The sequence below is a fragment of the Lepidochelys kempii genome, chromosome 9, assembly GCF_965140285.1.
Source record: "Lepidochelys kempii isolate rLepKem1 chromosome 9, rLepKem1.hap1, whole genome shotgun sequence".
In the NCBI taxonomy this organism is placed as follows: Eukaryota; Metazoa; Chordata; order Testudines; family Cheloniidae; genus Lepidochelys; species Lepidochelys kempii.
This window is the reverse complement of record NC_136388.1, coordinates 4,169,288-4,187,996: the sequence shown is the minus strand read 5'-3', so window position 1 is coordinate 4,187,996 and position 18,709 is coordinate 4,169,288. Positions and strand designations below refer to the sequence as shown.

Below are 18,709 nucleotides of genomic sequence, written 5' to 3'. Positions count from 1 at the left end.
GATGCTTGACTATGGATTTCAGTGCCCTTTGTTTTTTCCTACCCCCCCCCCAGATGTTCTGGTTTAACTTGGATTTAAACCTGGAGAATGGTCAGTTTAGATGAGCTATTACCAGCAGGAGAGTGAGTTTGTGTGTGTATGGGGGTGGGGGGGATGTGAGAAAACCTTGATCTATGCAGGAAATAGCCCGACTTGATTATGTAAAGAGTTGTCACTTTGGATGGGCTAGCACCAGCAGGAGAGTGAATTTGTGTGGTGGGGTGGAGGGTGAGAAAACCTGGATTTGTGCTGGAAATGGCCCACCTGTTGATCACTTTAGATAAGCTATTACCAGCAGGACAGTGGGGTGGGAGGAGGTATTGTTTCATGATTTCTGTGTGTATATAAAGTCTGCTGCAGTTTCCACGGTATGCATCCGATGAAGTGAGCTGTAGCTCACGAAAGCTCATGCTCAAATAAATTGGTTAGTCTCTAAGGTGCCACAAGTACTCCTTTTCTTAGTGCCCTTTTAGGAACTCTAGTTGAAAATATTGGCCTAGGGTCCCAAACTGTGTATCTTGAAACAGGATCAGCATCCAGACAGCTCTTACAAGAACACAGACCAGAGGGGAGTGCAGTCCCCTGCTATCACAGGCAAGGCCCCCCCACAATTCTGTTCATATTAGATTTATAATAAATTTCAGCGAAAACCCTGAAGTCACAAATGCTCAGGTATTAAGGTGATGAATTGTCTAGAAACCTATGAATAAATAATTATAAAGAAAAGAGATCTGAAGCTCAAGTTCAGTGGTTTCGTGATGTTGATGGACACTCCCCTCCTATTTGATCAGGAAAATTTTGGGCTGACGGGACTGCTTTAAAAGATGAAAAGGCTGATGAGCAAGTTCCAGGTATCACTGGACAAATATTTCAGTGGGCAAATTTAGGGCTTAAACAGATTCAGATAGAATGTGAGTTTCCAGTTTGGGTGGGGGATTTTTTTTTTCTGGAATTTTGGATAAAATTAAGGGTGGGATTTTTAAAGCACTTATGTAACTTGGGACTCTTAAGTTCCATTTTCAGAGTCACCTGTGTGCTTTGGAGCCTACGTTCCACTGAAAGTCAAGTGCCCAGGTGACTTCTGAAAATGGGACATAGACTCCTCAGCACCGACCTAGGTGTTCATGAAAATTTTACCCATTGTGCGTTTATTCTGCAATGGAAGGAAGATTTTCAAATCAAATATTTTGCCTTTTTCTTTTTCTTTTTTTTGGGGGGGGGAGGAGGGGATTTAAAAAAAAAAACCCAAGGATTTTATTTTGAGAGCACTGAATTTGAATTTTCCATTAACTTGAAGATTTTTCCCCCCCCGAGAATGTTGTGCAGATAAGAGCTTTTCCTGTGTCAAGTGAGACAACCGTTAATTACAGTTCTCCCCATCTCCAGCTGGACAGCATTATTAAACATCTCAACAACACACTTGGGGACAGGATCTTTCAAAAAAGTGTGGGGGGGAAGTATTTAAATTTCAAAATTGCCAAAAAATTATTTTCATTATTTAATAAATAAAAGACTGATGGGTAGGTTTTTCTCTTAAAACCTAAAACTGGAAACCCTCTCTGTAACATTTAACTGCTACAGTGGTGGTACGGAGACCAAGCTCTTATATAGCACTTTTCATTCAAGCACTTTACAACCATCATTATCATCGTTTTACAAATGGGGAAACTGAGGCACAGAGAGACATGACTTGCTCAACATCACTCAGCAGGTCAGGGCAGAGATGCTGTTAGAACCTGGTAGCCTGATCCATAGGCCAGTGCTCTATCCACTGGGAAGTACTACCTCTAACAACTAAAGAAATGCCCACGATACCTAATGAGAGGAGGTCACAAGTGACAGTTGTCAGGGTGATTCTGATGAAGCATGGAGGGCAGAAGTCCCAGTCCTCTGTGGTTTGCTGGTGTCTTTATTATGGCTCTTCCATTTCACCTGCAGAGGTGGCTATCCTTGGGAGGCAGGGATGATTCCTTGCTCTCAGCTTTGGTGGAGGTCTGAGGGGAGCCTCGCTGCCTACTCTGATCAGGTTACTGTCACGTGGCCGCAGTCAGTTACAAGGTAACATGCACTAAGAGGGTGATGTGAAGTGGAAAATGTCACGCCTCCTATGGGTACAATAACACCCAGATGACTGTAAGTGAAAGATGCTGGTGAATAACAATAATTTTTCAGTTTGTGGATGTGTTTGTACAGCGTTTTTGGCTGTAGCTAGTTTCACTGTTTCTTTTGTACAGTCAGTTTCTTCTTTGCAGAAAGAACCCGGACCAACAGCGACAGGAGAACAAAACGCCTCTTTCCCGCTCCTCTGAAAAAGGAATTAAAACAGAAAATCAGGATATGCTATTAAAGATGGTTCTACCAGCATGAAAAGTAGTCAGTGTCCCTTTAAGGGTCTCTAGCTCCTATCCTCAGCTGTGCATGATTGATTCTGTAGAGATGCCTTCCTGTGTTACACAGATATTTTGCTTGCATGTTTTGAGCCCAGTTCCTCTCTCCTGCCCTGTTGCCGCTCCCAACTCCGGCTCGTGTTCTGTGTGCGCAGCGCTTGGTTCACCTTGAAGCCAAGGAGTTCCTACCGGATGATAAAACTCCTAGCCCTGTCCTGCTGCCCTTCCCTATGGCACAATCAGTTTCCCAGCCCATAGTTCCTGTCCTTGTCCTGATTCCCCAGGTCTCATCTGGTCTGATATCACCGCCCCAAATTCTTTGCTGTTGTCCATGTGTTTTCTGGGATGATGGTAGCTGAGGATCTGGGAAAATTGAATCAGGCCCTAGGGACCCAAGAAATACAGGAAGAGCTGTGACTTGTGCTCTGGGTGGGCATTTTTTTGCTACAAAAACCTCCATTTGCTGAGGATAGCTTTCCCTTCTCCATAGTCACATTCATAGATTCATAGATACTAATGTCAGAAGGGACCATTATGATCATTTAGTCTGACCTCCTGCACAACGCAGGCCACAGAATTTCACCCACCCACTCCTGCGAAAAACCTCTCACCTATGTCTGAGCTATAAGTCCTCAAATCGTGGTTTAAAGACTTCAAGGAGCAGAGAATCCTCCAGCAAGTGACCTGTGCCCCATGCTATAGAGGAAGGCGAAAAACCTCCAGGGCCTCTTCCAATCTGCCCTGGAGGAAAATTCCTTCCTGACCCCAAATATGGCGACGGCTACACCCTGAGCATATGGGCAAGATTCACCAGCCAGATACTACAGAAAATTCTTTCCTGGGTAACTCAGATCCCACCCCATCTAATATCCCATCACAGGCCATTGGGCCTATTTACCATGAATATCTAATTACCAAAACCATGTTATCCCATCATACCATTACCCCCCTACGCCATGGCTACCTCAGTTTCCACCTGTGGGCATTTACAAAATAAAGGTCATGGGCCTAGGATGTGGTAAAGGAGTCCTAAGGTATTTGGAGCAGATCCCTGAAGTCTGGCTGTTGATTGAAACTACTTGGATCTGAAATCTGGGCTGGAAACCTAAGTAAGAATAACTAATTGTGTACCATTCAATAATACCCACTGCCGCCGGGCCAGGAATCCCCAGACACCAGTCTCTGTTGGGGTTCCATAAGCCAAGCTCCTGAAATTCAGTTGTAGGCAGGGAAATAAGGGGAAAAAAATAAAAAATATGTGGTCCAAGTTTGGGGTGGTTCCTTGTTTTACTCACATTGTTTCACTAGGCCTCAGGTCCGAGGCCTGTCAGGAAGTTTAGAAGGCGATGAAATGGAGGGTGTGGGGGGAGTTCAGGAAGGGTCTGAGGCCCAAAGTTAGGGTCCAGATCTCCAGCCTGTCACAGAATATACAAGTGTTTGGATCCAAGGGTTTTGTATTGGCCCATCTTGGAGATGGGGGACAATGGCAAAATTCAGATCTGAGCCTCCCCAATCGTTGGGGTGGAGGGCTGCTCACACAGGGACATTTTATTTTGGACCCGTCCCTAATGCAATACGCCTGTTTGGTTATTGGGGGCCTTTAACAAGCTCTTCCAGCGTGTATATTGACGGCGCGGGGGGGGGGGGTATGAGCCTGTCCCACAGAGTTAGGGGAATTCCAGATGACACCGCTTGCCAGATTCTCTCGCTTGTCCCACGCTGCCAACTCCGCCTCCTTCTCTTCTTGCACAGCTGTGTGCTTCATTAAATAGTGATGTCTACAAATCACTGCAGTGTTAAAATGTAGAGCAGGGGGAATTCCAGCGCTCTGAACGCTGCCAAGTTCCTAGAGTTTTAGCAGCACACTCAGAAAGAACAAGGGCCCCCACCCCTTTCAAGAACTAAAAATATGACTATACCAAGATTTGGTCAATTATGTAGACGGCTTTTGAATTCTACTGTGGTTGTATCTTGTGCCTCTTCATGTACTTGAATGGATTTCCTCAGCTGTCGCAGGGAGAGGCCAGTGTTTGGATTAGAATCCCGGAGGTCGAGCCTGAGACCATCGACTCATCTCACTGTTGACCAGCTTCGCTATTTGACCCCAGCCTTCAGGCTGTCGAATGCTAATGCATTAACCAGCTATGCCTCCTAGCCATGCATCTAGAGGGTGTTAAGGACTAGGTGACGTGTAAAGGGTTAATTACTCAGGAAGGGCAGTTTATCTAGTTAAATCACTAAAGTGAGCCACTAGAGTGAGGGGATTAAGGTTCAAATCCTTGTCCTGCGAGCTCCCTATGCGACCACTTGATCTGAATGGCCAAGATGGGCAGAAGTGGGTACCTACCCTGAGACACCTTAAAAGGGCCTGACTTTTCAGAAAGTGCAGGGCACCCACTGTCTGAGAATCGGCCCTTTAAGGTGTCCTTAGTCAGGCATCCAAAATCACTGGTCACTTTTGAAAATGTCCACTTGTGTACCTCAGTGCCGCGCTGGTAGAACGGGGGAATTACTGCCCTACCTCACAGGAGGGCTGTGAGGACAACGTGATCTAAGGTGTGCAAACTGCTCTGGTGCCAGGGGCCGGGTCAGTAGACGTTTATTTGGAGCTTGGCTCCTGATTTGTAAATGGGGGCAGGCTTTTTTAGAAACCAGCTTTCTAGACCTTTTGTTTTCCATGAGATGCTGCAGCCTTTCTCATATTATGTGAGCCCCTCCAAATGGGCCCCAGCAATACCGAGGGGCCTGGAAGAAACCAAAACGTTTGTCTTGGGAGAGAAGAGAGAAGCAAGAGCCTGTAACCCAAACTTTGCAGTCTTCAAAACCAGTTTGCTTTAGGGTGGGATCTGCTCTAGTTTGTCCATCCTTAGCATGAATTATACCCCTCTCCCCGCAGTGAGACTCCTCCAGACTTCTATACCATGGAGTTAAGGTTTATAAGCCAAGGCAATTTTGTATCAAGAGCTCATATGCTATTAGTGTTATGGGGAGAAAATTCCTACCCCCTGCAAAAAGGCCTGATTTCCCAGAGATGCTGGAGTCCATTAATGCTGCAGGTCAACACCTCTGAAAAACAGACCATTAAGCCTTAACTAGCTTTAGACTTCCCTATGATTTCTTATTCACATCTGTTCTCCCCACGTACTATAAACCCTACAGCTAGCCTGATGACAGTTCAGATCTTCTCGTCCCTGACACCTGTACTGAAGAGGGAAGAGCAAATAAACCCCGGCACATACCTTGCTGGGGTGGTGTTTTTGGTTTTTCAATATCGTCTGTCAAGAGCAGGGGTTCTCAGACTGTGGGTCGGGACCCCTCAGGGGGTTGCAAGGTTATTACATGGGGGGGTCACAAGCTGTCAGCCTCCATCCCAAACCCTGCTTTGCCTCCAGCATTTATAATGGTGTTAAATATATAAAAATGTTATAAACATATAAAATATAATTATAAGGAGGGGTTGCACTAGAGCCTTGCTATGTGAAAGGGGTCACCAGCACAAAAATTTGAGAACCACTGCTCAAGAGGCAGATGGACTCAAGCATGGAGCTTTATCTTTAGCTCCGCCCCAGACCCTCTCCTTATATAAATATGAAGCACCTGGCCCTAAGGCTGGGTGTGTCTGGTCTCAAACAGAGGGCTACTTTCTTGAGGTGTTGTGGGCATAGAACGGTTCTCTCCTTTCAGAAGTGTAAGTAAAATAGGCTTTTGTGCTCCGTTTTATTAGTGATTTGTAAACAAGAACATATGCACTGAGTAATGCTACTATGGTTGGAATATCAACCCTGCTACAGTCACCATGGCAGTTTTCTCCTCTCTCATCATTCCCTGATATCACAAGTGTTATTTCTGATTAAGAGAATGCTGTGCCCTCTTTCTCCTAGTGTAGAAGAGGCAGAATCCTTGTGGGTGAATGAGTTGATGCTTTGAGGTTCTCCTGTCTCTTCCTGAATCTGCTAATGACTTGTTTGATGGTAAACTAGTCACTTAAGGCTTGATTGTCAGACATTCTGGGAATCCACAGCTCTAGCAGAAGTGAATAGGAACTGCAATTGTTTAAGTATCTGATTTTCAGAAGTGCTAATCTGCTGTGCCTCACCTTACCATCTATGTGGTGGTGGTGTTGTTGTTTTTTATTCCTATCTGTTGGGAGAGTTAATATTTGCAAAGCCCATTTAAGCTAGTTAGAGCACAGGTGCTGTGTAAGTTTTAAAAGTGACCTGGCAGTCAGTTTCATGGCAAATTATGTTGTTTTCCCACCTAAGGGATATGACATAATTCTGCCACACAAATGTAGTGTAATTCTTGTAAAATTATCGGAGAGAGATAAGTATTCAATGCACATAAGGCTTTATATGCGAGGATCGCTAGGCATGTGTGAAAAGCCCCTGGAACTGTGATACAGAGCTGTGATTCCATCTGGTCTTGCAAGGTAAATAGGATTGGGTGGGTCAGTGTTTTGGAGGGGAGGCACACGAGTAACACTAGCTGATGCTGGAAGTGATCCTGGTGACTGAGTAGGCTGAACTCTGAGTCAGTATGGAAGCAATGCTCCAGCACAGTGCTAGGGAAAATTGTACTGATGGAGAGAGATTGCCTCTTAGATGAGACAAAACCATGGTCCTTTTGATCACTAAAGATCCCCTGGAGCTTTTTATAAGAGGAGAGTTGTCAGCTCTGGTGTTCAAGCCAAATTACAACTTGGTGACGGTCTACATTCCCCAGTCTGTTGTAACTGGATCTGGTAATTCTCCGCTTACCGTCGTATAATGTTCCATTTAAACACTCGCTGTGTTTCACCTTAGAGGTTCCTGCACTGAACCCAGTTTCTAGTTTGTGTGTCAGCATATGGTCCAATTGTACAAAGGTTTGCTACCAGGCTTCAGTCCCATTAAAGTCAGTAGTCTGGTAGTAATGCCCAGCAGTAAGCCCTGTACGTGGTAGTGTTTGCAATGTCACACACTAAATAGGTAATACCCTTTGGGATGTGAAGTGCTGCATGAAAGTAACAATCTAGTGACTGAAAGTAGCAATCCAACTCCCAGTCCTGAAAATGCTTACATGTGCGGTTAACTCTGTACACACAATCTCACTGAAGTCGGAGACTTGGGTGACTTAAAGATGCAGGTTGGGGGGCCTAAATGCATGGAGTGAGGTCAGATGGATGGAGTTTATGCCCTGCTTGTTTTTCTGGGGGGAGAAAAAAAAATTCATGGATTCCTGTAAACTATTCAGTACAGAGGCTGCTCTAACGCCTAGCAGGCTAAAGGGGTGGTGACGAGAGGTTAGGCACCAAATTTAGGTTTTGTGGGGAGGGGATGGAAACACCCTAATCTGCACTATGACTTTTATTTTAAATGTTTCCTTGCAGCACAGTAACCTGGGTATTTTAGTGCACTGGAAGCAGGATGCTTTGGAAAAGCCTCAGCAAATAAATAGAAAGTGACCTGCCAATTGCCATTGTCCCAGCTGAGCAAAGAGCAATAGTGACTGTTCCTTAAGATTTTCCCTCTTTAAACTCTTTGCAGATGTTAGCTAGTGAACCCATACAGCCTCCCTGTGAGGATAGGGGGGTTGTTGTAATTGCACAAATAGGGAAACCGAGGCAGAGGCACTAGCCTACAGAGGGGGAGTACAGAGCTTGTTTGTTTAAAAAGTTTTATATTGGAATTTAAACGAAAGAAATAATGGTACGTTTCTGTTGGTCTAGGGAAATGTAAAAGCTCTTTTTTTTTTTTTTTTTTTTTTTTTTGCACCACTTGAAAAGTGTGGACCTGTAATCCAACAGGGCCCCTTTGCAAATAAATACACATGAGATTACCCTGTGTGGGGCGAAAGGACAAACGTGTGACGTCGTATGAATGTGGCTCAGGGGAAGTCCTAGCACTAGAGGAGGGCCAGAGAGGGCTGAGGCTGTACAGAATGTGGGCAGAATTGCATTCTCACGGCCAAGCTCATCTGATTGTACCCTCTGCCTGGCCGCATATCATGCCTTCCTAGGTGCTGGTCACTGGTGGAGGTGGGATACAGAATCTGAAGGACCCAAACTGCCCAATACTGGATGGAAATTCCCAGATGTTTCTTCCCCTTCTCCCCTCTTCCCCCCACCCCAAAAAAACCCCCAAAACACAGCCAGTGCAAATTAACTCCCCAAAGCAGCATAACTGAGGGTTTGTCACAGAAGGCCTGCTGAGAATACCTGATTGTGGGCAGAAACAAAAACAACCTCTGCAAAATTCATTGCACTGCTGCGGATTGGGATGTTTTCCTCCTCTGCCTGTGTGCCCGAATCTGTGTGGGTTAGTTCCTAGCCATGTGGCCTAGCGCTGAGATAGCTAGGAACCAAGTGGGGCAAGTTGTAACTTGCAGGAGGACTCTGGTGCTGAGGAGTTGATTTAAAGGAAGACCTGTGGGGAGTGGCTTGGTGAGCAACTCTGAGCTGATGCCATTGGTCATAGTCACTTCCTAAGGGGTGAGTTTTTGGAAGTCAATGATTGTTAGCTGCTGGCCCGGGCTCCTGGTGGGTCAGTGGCAAACAGGTTTGTGCATGCAGGGAGCTTGGCAGAGCAGACGGTTTGGTGGGTTGATAATATGTATTGACATTGATACGAGGTCAGGGATAGGTACTCCAATTGTGAGCAGTGCCTAAGGGCCTGTGAAGTTTGTGGAATCCATAGGTCAAGTCTATGAAGGATCTGTTGCATGTAGCAAAGTGAGTGATCTCTTCTGCTTCTCCATAGATCTCTGAACACCTTGATCCATGAAATGAAGGGGTCAGGAACTGTGGCAAGGGGAGCTCAGGGTTTAATGCTTTCCATCCCTGTTTTCTTTGGCATTCTCAGGAGCGTGGGGCAGTTTGGTGGGGTGTTGGTGCAGGGCTTGGGGAGCGGGAGAGGAGAGGCTGGAGCGGTAGCTGGGGAGTGGGTAGGCAAAGCAGGCAAGTGGAGGACTCGCTCCTGTTTGTGCTCAGTGGGGCCCTGACCTGCCTGAGGCCTCTGGATCCTACTGTAATAAAGTGTGATGTTCTAAATTATATCAAGGTTCGCACTCGTGCTCTTGTCTTCCTCTTCCCTCACCTGACCTGCAGAGAGCATGGGAGTCTGCTCTAGCACTCAGCCTCAGAGCCTTGTCCTTCAGATCAAGCTGCAGAGACTTGCTCTGAGCTCTGGAGGTGCCCAGTTCTGGACAGTGGCTGTCGTACTTCTTTTTTTTCTTAAGCATTTGTACAAATCTAAATAAAGGGACAGCTTTTTCAAAAGCTCTTGTGCTTCATCCCATTCTCTCTTGGACCGTGGGAGGCCAGGTTGTGTCATAAGTGGAAAGCAAAAGAGACTGCAGCCCATTTATAAAGCTGCCTGTTCCCAAGTGCTCTCCTGAGGGCTTCTCGCTGTAACTCAGTCACACTTAATAGCGCTCTCACCTGCTGTCGGTAGGAACTTCACTTGAACGCCCCCTGCTAAACGGAAAGCCCATTGCTGGCCATTCAAGGTACTCTGTGCGAAAGCTTTGCTGTCCTCAGTGGAGTTGGGGCTGCTTAAGTGTGTGATGAGTTTGGCTCTGAGAGAGAGAGTGTGTGTACTTTTGCATAGGAAAGTGTTGTATTTTCTCTGTTTTGAGTGCTTTTTGTTAATGTAATCTTTAAACGTTTAGTTTACTTGGGCTTCTTTTTTTCAGCAAGAAAAATGAGATTAAAATACCACTTTATATCTAATTTGAGCATGTTTGATCACAATTCTAACAGTTAAAATTGTGAATAGCTCTAAAGCAGGAAAAGTACATATGCTTTTAAACCAAAAAATTGATGAAAATTTTCTAAAAATCACCACTTTTGGCCCAAGATAAAAGCTACAGTATAATCATTTATTATTTACATAACAGTACCACTTACGGGGCCCTGTTATACTAGGTCCTATGCAGACACCAGTTAGAGGCAGTCCCTGTGCCAAAGAACTTACACTGTAAATAGACAAGACAGTCAGATGCAGGAGTGGAAACAGAGGCAAACTAACTTGTGCAAGATCACACTGCAGGTCAGTGATGGAGATGGGAACAGAACCCAGATCTCCTGATTCCCAGCCCTGTACTCTGCCCCATTTAAGTGCAAAATATTGTGGTGATTTATGTGAGGATGACACAAAGTTTGATTGTAAGATTCCATGTAATACAGAATTACAGTGGAGTGGGTGGCTGGGGGTTGTCCTAAATCTCTCCCTTCTAAACACATCCCTAGTATCAGGGGTTGCAGGTTGTACAGCTATGAATGTTCCAGGCGTTTAGTGTGTCTCCCTTTTTCACACACTTGTTTCTGTTGATGGGTTTCTTAGTAGTTTAATCGAGGATTCAATATCATCTATTTATTTACTGTAAGGTTTGTGGAAACTCCAGGCCATTTCTCCTGGACGGAGAGTTACTACCGATCCACCATGTCCCAGAGCTCGCAGACAAGAGAATTCCTCAGTCCAGAGGTTTTCCAGCACATCTGGGACTTTCTGGAACAGTAAGTACCAGCAGACAGAGACTGCTGCAGACGGGCATTTGGGGGGCAGGCTGTCAGTGCGGCTCAGAGAATTGGTGTTGTAGATTCCAGAGTCCTTTGTGTCTAGGTGACTGCTAGGGATCTAGCCAAGTCCGTGGTGACTCATGGTTACCGGGTGGCTGCTGGGGGCACTGAAGCGGGTCGCAATTTGATTCATGGTGGACAGATGTCTGTTTCACAAGTGGCACCCTTGACGGGCTCGGTAGAGAGGCTATGGACTGGTTGGACATGGGGACATGCTTTTCCCCCTTGAAGGCTGAGGGAACAAATATGAAACAGATGTTAGTCACGTGGCCAAACGCACGGCTGGGAGATGCTCGGACTCCATGGTGCTGAGTGCGATATAAGAACTGGGAGGGAACAGAACTGGGGCGCTACGCACCCTCAGAAGGGCAGGCATGTCTCATCAGGTCAGGGTTGAGGCAGGTTGATGTGGGAAGTTTGGGGCAGTTGCTGGGCAGAGCACACTTCAGTTCTTGCAGGAGTGACCTCAGCTTTTTTTGCTGATCCAGGGTGGAAAATGTTTTAGGTGTCCTCCCCCCAAGCCTCCCCCAAATGGCTGAGGCCTCCCAGAAAGCTGAGTGGCATGGTTATGTGGCTCACCCTAGACCTAGGGCCTAGGGTAACTGCCCTGCAGGGCCCTCCTTAGGGAAAATGGTGCCCTGGGTGAACTTGTACCCCCGCTGCATCCCCTGGGCTTCCATCCATCCTCCCAGGCCCAGCTGCCTACCCCCTCCCCATTGCCACAAGCTCCCTTCTGCAGCTTCGCACCCCAGGCCTGCACGCTCCTAGCCTCTTGACCACGGTGCCCTGGGCAGTTGCTAGGGTCGCCCACTCTGACTGAAGCTATTCCGGGAGATTTTTTTTCCCCCAACATGACCTAACATCAATAATTGTACTGTACCTATTAAAATCTCCCAGATTGCTTTCAATAGTCACTGGGAGATTGATGCTGATTCCGGCAGACTTCTGGCCAATCTGGGAGGGCTGGCAACCCGAGCGGTTGCCCACCCATCATGGTGGCCCTGCCACCCTGCTCATCCACCCTGCCTACTAGATTTCTTGAAGTAAGCCCATCGGTAACGTCCACCTCTCCTCCCCTCTGACTCCTCCCCACAATGCGTCTCCTAACCTCTAGGTGCTGTGCTGAGGGGAGGGAAAGATTTCAAGGAGTTCCTGGTCTCAGCCAGGTTGGGAATCATGAGAACGTCCCTTCTCCCCCAGTATCGATTCTTTGGTCCTAACGGGCTCCAAGACCTGCGGAGAGGAGGGGAGGAAAGTGAAGAGGTTTTAGTGAAACCTTCTAGGGAGGTTTGGGTTGGACTTGAGTTTCATTGGCATGGGGTTTCTGGGGAATGAGGGAGGACTGTGTCCCCTTCTTGACACCCACTGTTAGCTGTAACATGGTGAGAGGAAGGTTTAAATCCTCTCTTGCTGGCTTTGAGCTCCCTTATTTCCCCCAGTGGCTTAACAGATTTGTTGCTCATTGCTTGACTCCACGGGACAGTCCCTTCAGTCCCAGCCCGGTGCACTAGCCACAGTGGCTGCTATTAAGACTGTTGGCAAACACTCATGCTTTATCTGAGGGGTCCCTGCTTTCCACCATACTTGGCATAGGGATTGTCGGTGCTACCGGCTGGCAGACACTTGGCTGTTGGGTGAAATTCTGGCCCCACTGAAGTCAAATGGGAGCTTTGCTGTCGACTTCAGTGGAGTCAGGATTTCGGTCATTGTTTTAATGACTCTCTTTTCTTCCTCTTAGGCCGATATGTTCAGTTCAGCCGATCAACTTGAACTTCATGGACGATACTTCAGACAATGGCCCTACAAACAAAATAGAGATCAGTATGGATTGTGTCCGGATGCAGGATGCGGATGGGAGCGACCCCATGTGGGTGAGTCTGTGTAAGCCTTTGCTCTGGGCCCTGTCTATGCTGCGGCACTAGCCCTGGTTCTGAATGGTGGCCTGACAGGCCTGTGGCTAACCCTTGGAGGTGCTCGCCCTGTGAAAGGCCTCGCTCCCCGGCGCTGATCTCAGGAGCCAGCTCTCTGCACCTTGCCTGGTGGCCCTGCTGGTGGAGATGTTTGCATTTGCGTTCTGTGGTGCCTCTGATTTGAAGCATTGCTGAGCGAGGGGGGCAGAGTCTGGGAGTGCAAATGGAAGGAAGGGCCAAGCAAAGCAGGTTTTGGAGGGATCGGAGAGGGAGCTCTCTGCAGCCCCTCATTCTTGCCCTCCAGCCAGCTCCTGCCGCAGGCTCTCTCCCCTGCTTACAGCGCACTTATGTGGGCTGAGGGTTTAAACACTGGTGGCTGCCGGTATCCGGACTACCCTGGCGCTCCCACTGGTGCCTTCACCAAGGGAGCAAGGCTAGAGGAGTGACAGCAGGAATTCTTTAACCGGACAAGCAGGGTAGTGCAGACACAGCCTGAAAACCTGGGTCCCTAGCCTGGTTATTGCTCCTCCCCTTCCACCACCCGGACAGGCAAGAGTAAACGGCGATTCTAATGAGATTTGGCCACCACTGTGTTTCACCAGCATGTTTGGTGGTGACGTGCAGGGGAGGCCTTGGTGGTGGCTGGTTTATTTGCCCTTGGTTCTTTCTCTTGGCAAGCGTTCTGGGGGCTGACAGTTCCCTGTGTCGCTTTACAGGCTGGAGAGGGGGGTCGTAGCATTTGCTGGCCATGCCCAGCTCCTGATTCTGCAGTCATGCCGTCTCTTCTCCTTGACTAGGACGCTCTGTGCCAAAACTTTCCACATGAGCAGGTCCTTTTTTGTTACACTGCAGCTTGGGTGTCTTTTCCCCCCGGACTTATGATTATTGCTAGAGTCAGCAGAACCAAGTTCTCCACTCCCTGTATTCCACCCACAGAATCCATAACAGTTAAGTCACAAGATCATTAGGATATTTATAGGCTAATCTTACAGGTTTCTAGTGCTGCGGCAGTCCACCATAGTGGCCAATTCGCATCCTGGCAGTGACCATCGTGCTTGTAATTCAGAGGCATGAGTCAAGGACCACGGGTTTCCAGGCCTTGTCTACTCCAGATCTCAATGCTGGAAGGTAGATTGTCCCATCAGGGAGGGTACGTGTCACAAAGCCCACACAGAATGGAGATCCTGCCTCTACCACCCACGAGGGGGCAAAGTTTGGCTGTTTCCTTGAAAGGTTGCAGGGGCCCCAAAAGGTTGGACAGTTCTGGTAAAATGGTGCCCTTAGAAAGTTCCTCCAGTCTGAAAGACTCTCCCTGTTCTATGGGGATTCCCCATCTATAAAATGGGAAATTTCATTAGAACTAAGCTGGTGGAATCGCTTAAAAGCATCGGCTGTATCTTTGTCAGCTTCCCTCCCACATCTGACTGGTTGAGTTCTTTGTGGCTTTGTTACAGAAGCCTGCGCAACTCCGCTTTCTGGTGCGGCGCTGCGTTAAGGTGACGCTGCCCTGAGTCCTCCTTCTAAGCCTCCCTCTCCTGTGTGATGGCTCACTGCAGCCCTTTGGAAAATCCTGTCTCCTGCTGGCTGAAGAGCGTTGCGATTGCTGTACACAGTGCAGCCTTCGCTATGATTTGGTTTTCTTGTTTTGGGTGGCTTTGATCTCTCCACCCTTCAGGGCACATATTTTCCAAGCTGCACTTAGGGGCTGGGTTGTGTGATTTTTCATTAATGTTAACGAATGTCATGGGGATATAGCACAGCACAGAGCTTTGTTGACAAGCTGCTTAATGTAATTCCGTGTAACTTGGTGCGTGGCTGTTGGTTCAAGCCCTTTAAGTGCTGCGTGCCCCTGTGTTAATTTATTAATGTACCAGAGTCTTCCAGTAAAGGAGAACAACTCCTTCGTTCAATCAAGTGTTATACAAAAGGCTTTACAAAGGAAAAAATGCATCTCAGACCTGTGCAAACAGCCTAGTTTTAAAATAGGGAAAGTTCTTTCTCCCTCTCCCCCCTGTAAATTAGCAAACAACACTTGACGGGTGACAATGCCGCATTGCAGAGAACTTGGTGTTTGCTTTGCTGTTTCTGGGGCGTGCGGAGGCTGCAGCTTGCTCTGGCAGAGAATGTGTAGCCTCGGGGCAGGTGTTTGCCATTGTTGTGTTTAATCTGAAATACCTTCTAACCCTGTATCTCCTCTCTTCCTGCAGATAGCTGCAGGGCAGTAGTTCTCCTAGCACCTGTCTCTCGCGTAACCTCGGCCATGTCACTTGAAGACACGAGGCGCTCTGTGCATCTGATCGGAGCGAAAGGGTTGAAGAGGGCAGATAAACACAAAGGAATGCTGTAGTAGCGGAGGTGCCATATGAGACTAAGCTTAAAACAGAGCGCTCTTTAATATATTGTCTTATGGGAAGATAAAGGCCAGCTTTCTGGCTGCATCTAAGAGATTTAAACTGGGGCAAAGTAAATAGATAAGGGCTTATCCAAAGGCAACATCTTTCATTGACTTTCCATAAGCTTCAGAGGAGGCTTCTGTCTTTTACATGTAGCGTATTAGTTTTTACTCCAATTAGCATTCTAAATTAGAAGCACCTTCATAACACTAGGGCACTTGGGTGCTAAAATAATTAAAAATCTCATTCTTTTACTCTAAGGCTTTCCGTCCAATTGGCTAAATGTGGGGTTTTTAAACCAGGGATAGGAACCCCTGAGCCCAAAAAGAGGGGGGGGGGAATACAGTACAATAACTGCCCAGAGCTCTGCTGTTTTTAAAGTAGTCTGTCTCTAGTGCATGGGACTATTACTCTTCGATATTGTTTTAAGGCAAATGGCACCTCTGGTCTTGACTTGTTCGCTAAACAGACCTGCAGGCTGACTGTCTGCTCCCAGGGCTTTCTGTGCTGCTGCTGTGTCCCAGCAGATGGGCAAAGACTATTAGGATAGTTTAACAGAGCTGGGGCCTTTGGAGAAAGATACAAGGCCCTGCCGAAGAGAGTTGCTCATGTAAAGTGCATGTAAAGTGCACATGGCACGAGGTGTTTGGGTGCTAAATAGAGAGGGGCAGAGTAAGGGGCATTGTAATCCGATCGTGTGGTTACTCAGGATAGGTGTGTGCCCACCTTTGTGGGGAAGTTACTAAAGAAATAAGTGACTTTTACAGTTTCACTAGAGAGGAAGGATGGTTCAGTGTTTAGGGTGTTGGCTGAAGTCCTGGGTTCAATTCCCTGCTGTACTGTAGACTTCCTGGCGGACCCTGGGCAGGTTGCTTACTCTCTCTGGGCCTCAGCTCCGCAGTGTAAAATGGAGATTGTCGCACTTCCCTAGCACACAGGGTGTGATGAGGATAAATCCATTCAAGATTGCGAGGCACTTGGGTGCTATGGCAATGGGACCATAATAAGTCCCTTCGATAGCCAGGGCATCCCAGAAATGCGGAGTTTTAAGGCGGGATTTAGATGAGAAGGGGGCTGGCTGCGCTGGTCCTGCTGAGATGCCACGCTTCATACCTTTCTGAGCTTGAACGCTAAGTCTCCTCTCTGCTGTCCTGCTTCAAAACCAGCAGTAACTCCTCTGCTTGGGCACAACCAAGCTCCCCCGAGACAGAGTCCTGCCCGTGGGGGCCACATCAGGGAATGTTTTGGGCAGAGGATGTGGATTCCTAGGTGCTAAAGCCAGAAGAGACTATTATGGTCATCCGGTCTGACCTTCTGCATTACATAAGCCAGAGAATTTCATGCAGCGATTCCTGCATCCAACCCAGCACCTTGTGGCTGAACCAAAGCAGATCTGTAGAGAACAGAATTACAGAGGGGGCAAAAATTCTGACCTGGACTTTCCCACAGCTGGGACGTGTTTGTGTCCCGTCTGCGAATGGAAGACCAGGGAGCTACCCTGTGTTGGTTTATGTCAGTCGGTTGCGTTTGTAATCTAGTAGGGAAACAGAAAATGGAGAGAGATAAGGGGGAAAAAGTCCTCTGTTCCCGGTGGCAGTTGGTTGAAAAGGAAGCGACGTCTTCTCCCATGGAACCCAGACCTCCCATTCTCCTGCTCTGTTTTACAGTAGAAATGCCCTGTTCTTGGCATGCTTTTTTCAGAGGTGCTGGTGACCAGGGCTCTGCTCATATGAAAGGGAGCCGGAGGTGGCAGAGAGGGGAGCAGAACAGAATTTAGGGGGTTGGGTGTGAAATAACTCAGGTAGCATCCCTTCCCTTCCGCCCCCTTCTGTCTTGTGACTGGGTCCCTCACAAGCCCCAAAGGGAATGTCCTCCTTTCCCCTGTGTTTCTAAGACCCACAATTCACTTAGGTTGGGAAGTAACACAGTGGAGCCAAAGCTTGACTTCCCAAGAGGGTAGGAGCGTGCGGAGATGGAGGGACAGGGGTTTCACACTCTGCCAGGCATTCAGCATGGATGGGTAAGCAGGGAGGATGCTTTGGCTGGTGGGTTGCCCGCACGTTTCCTGTAGAGCAGAACGCTGTAGCAACCACCTCCTTCTATCTCCTGGGTTGAAAGCCTCCCCTGAGAGGAAAGGCTGTAGCTTGTGTTTCATCTGGACAAAGCCCGTGAGAACTGCTCTGGCATCGTTACGTCATACCTTGTGTAGCAGGAGTGCTGGTGGTATCTCCTGTCAGTGGCTGCCTCGGTCTATTGCTCACAGCTAAGACCTGTCTCTTCGTGCTGAAGGCCCAGCTGGGATCTCTGCTGCTCGCTGCAGGGGCTGGGCTCCTCATTACAATTGCCCCACATCCTGGCTGCACCTGGCAGGGACATGAGAGTGCTGATCATAGGTTGGTGTCTCTTGGATGTAATGTTGCTTCTCCGGTCAATTGGCCAGTGGTGTGCTATCAATGGCCTTTTGCTCTGATTTGTCACCATTGCAAGGAACTAGGAACTTTATTGATAGACACAGACACATGACCAAATGCTTCTGAGCTACAGCATCACGGGCGCTCTAGACCAGCGGCTCTCAACCTTTCTAGACTGCTGGACCCCTTTCAGCAGGCTGATTTGTCTTGAGTACCTCCAAGTTTCACTGCACTTAAAAACCACTTGCTTACAAAATCAGACCTAAAAATGCAAAGGTGTCCCAGCATGCTGTTACTGACAAATGGCTGACTTTCTCCGTTTTACCATGTAATGATAAAATACATCAACTGGAATATACATATTGTACTTGCGTTTCAGTGTCTAGTTTACAGAGTCATACAAACAAGTCGTTGTCTGTTTGAAACTTTAGTTTGTCCTAACTTTGCTAGTGCTTTTTATGGAGGCTTTGGTAAAACTATGCAAATATCTAAGTGAGTTGATGTACCCCCAGGAAGACCTCTGTGTACTCCCAGGTTGAGAACCACTGACCTAGACTATTGGGGAGCTCTCAAGCGGCTGGTACACCATCCAGGTAATACCGGTCTCTCTCTGGAGAACTCCTCTAGAGAACTGTCTAGCACCCAGTTTGTCATCTTTCTTTGAAACAGCTCACTCTTAACGTGGAAAAACTACTGTTTCCACCATAGCCCTCGAACTGGGAATTGGCCAGGGGGGTCTCTTCTGAGGGCCCTGATAAGCTCTACCCACTGGCAGCATGAATGCTGTTTGAGGTGATGTAGCTGGGGAAGGTGAGTTTATGACTCCCTCTCCCTCCGTGTACATACCTTCCCTGCATGCCCCTAAGCTAGCCTTCCTCCTGCGTGGGCCCCTTGCCGAACCAGTTCAGCAGAATGCCTTTCTACCGGCAGTCTCCTTGGTCAGAGCTTTCTTAGCGGGTTCAAAAAAAATCCCTGTTTTTAAATCCATCTTTCAGTCTCTGTGGAAACCAGG

General features: G+C 47.7%; 1 protein-coding gene across 2 annotated transcripts in view; it reads left to right on the top strand.

Moving 5' to 3' along the window:
* The window catches only part of TP63 (tumor protein p63), a 131,852-nt gene that overhangs the window by 17,299 nt on the left and 95,844 nt on the right, over positions 1-18,709 (top strand). Inside the window, exons 2-3 of one of the 2 annotated variants that reach the window (XM_073358732.2) lie at positions 10,792-10,920; positions 12,722-12,854. In XM_073358732.2, the coding sequence (XP_073214833.1) occupies positions 10,792-10,920; positions 12,722-12,854 (262 nt within the window). Of the gene's footprint in view, positions 1-10,791; positions 10,921-12,721; positions 12,855-18,709 lie in introns of those variants that run through there. The other variant, XM_073358733.2, reaches the window with a different exon arrangement.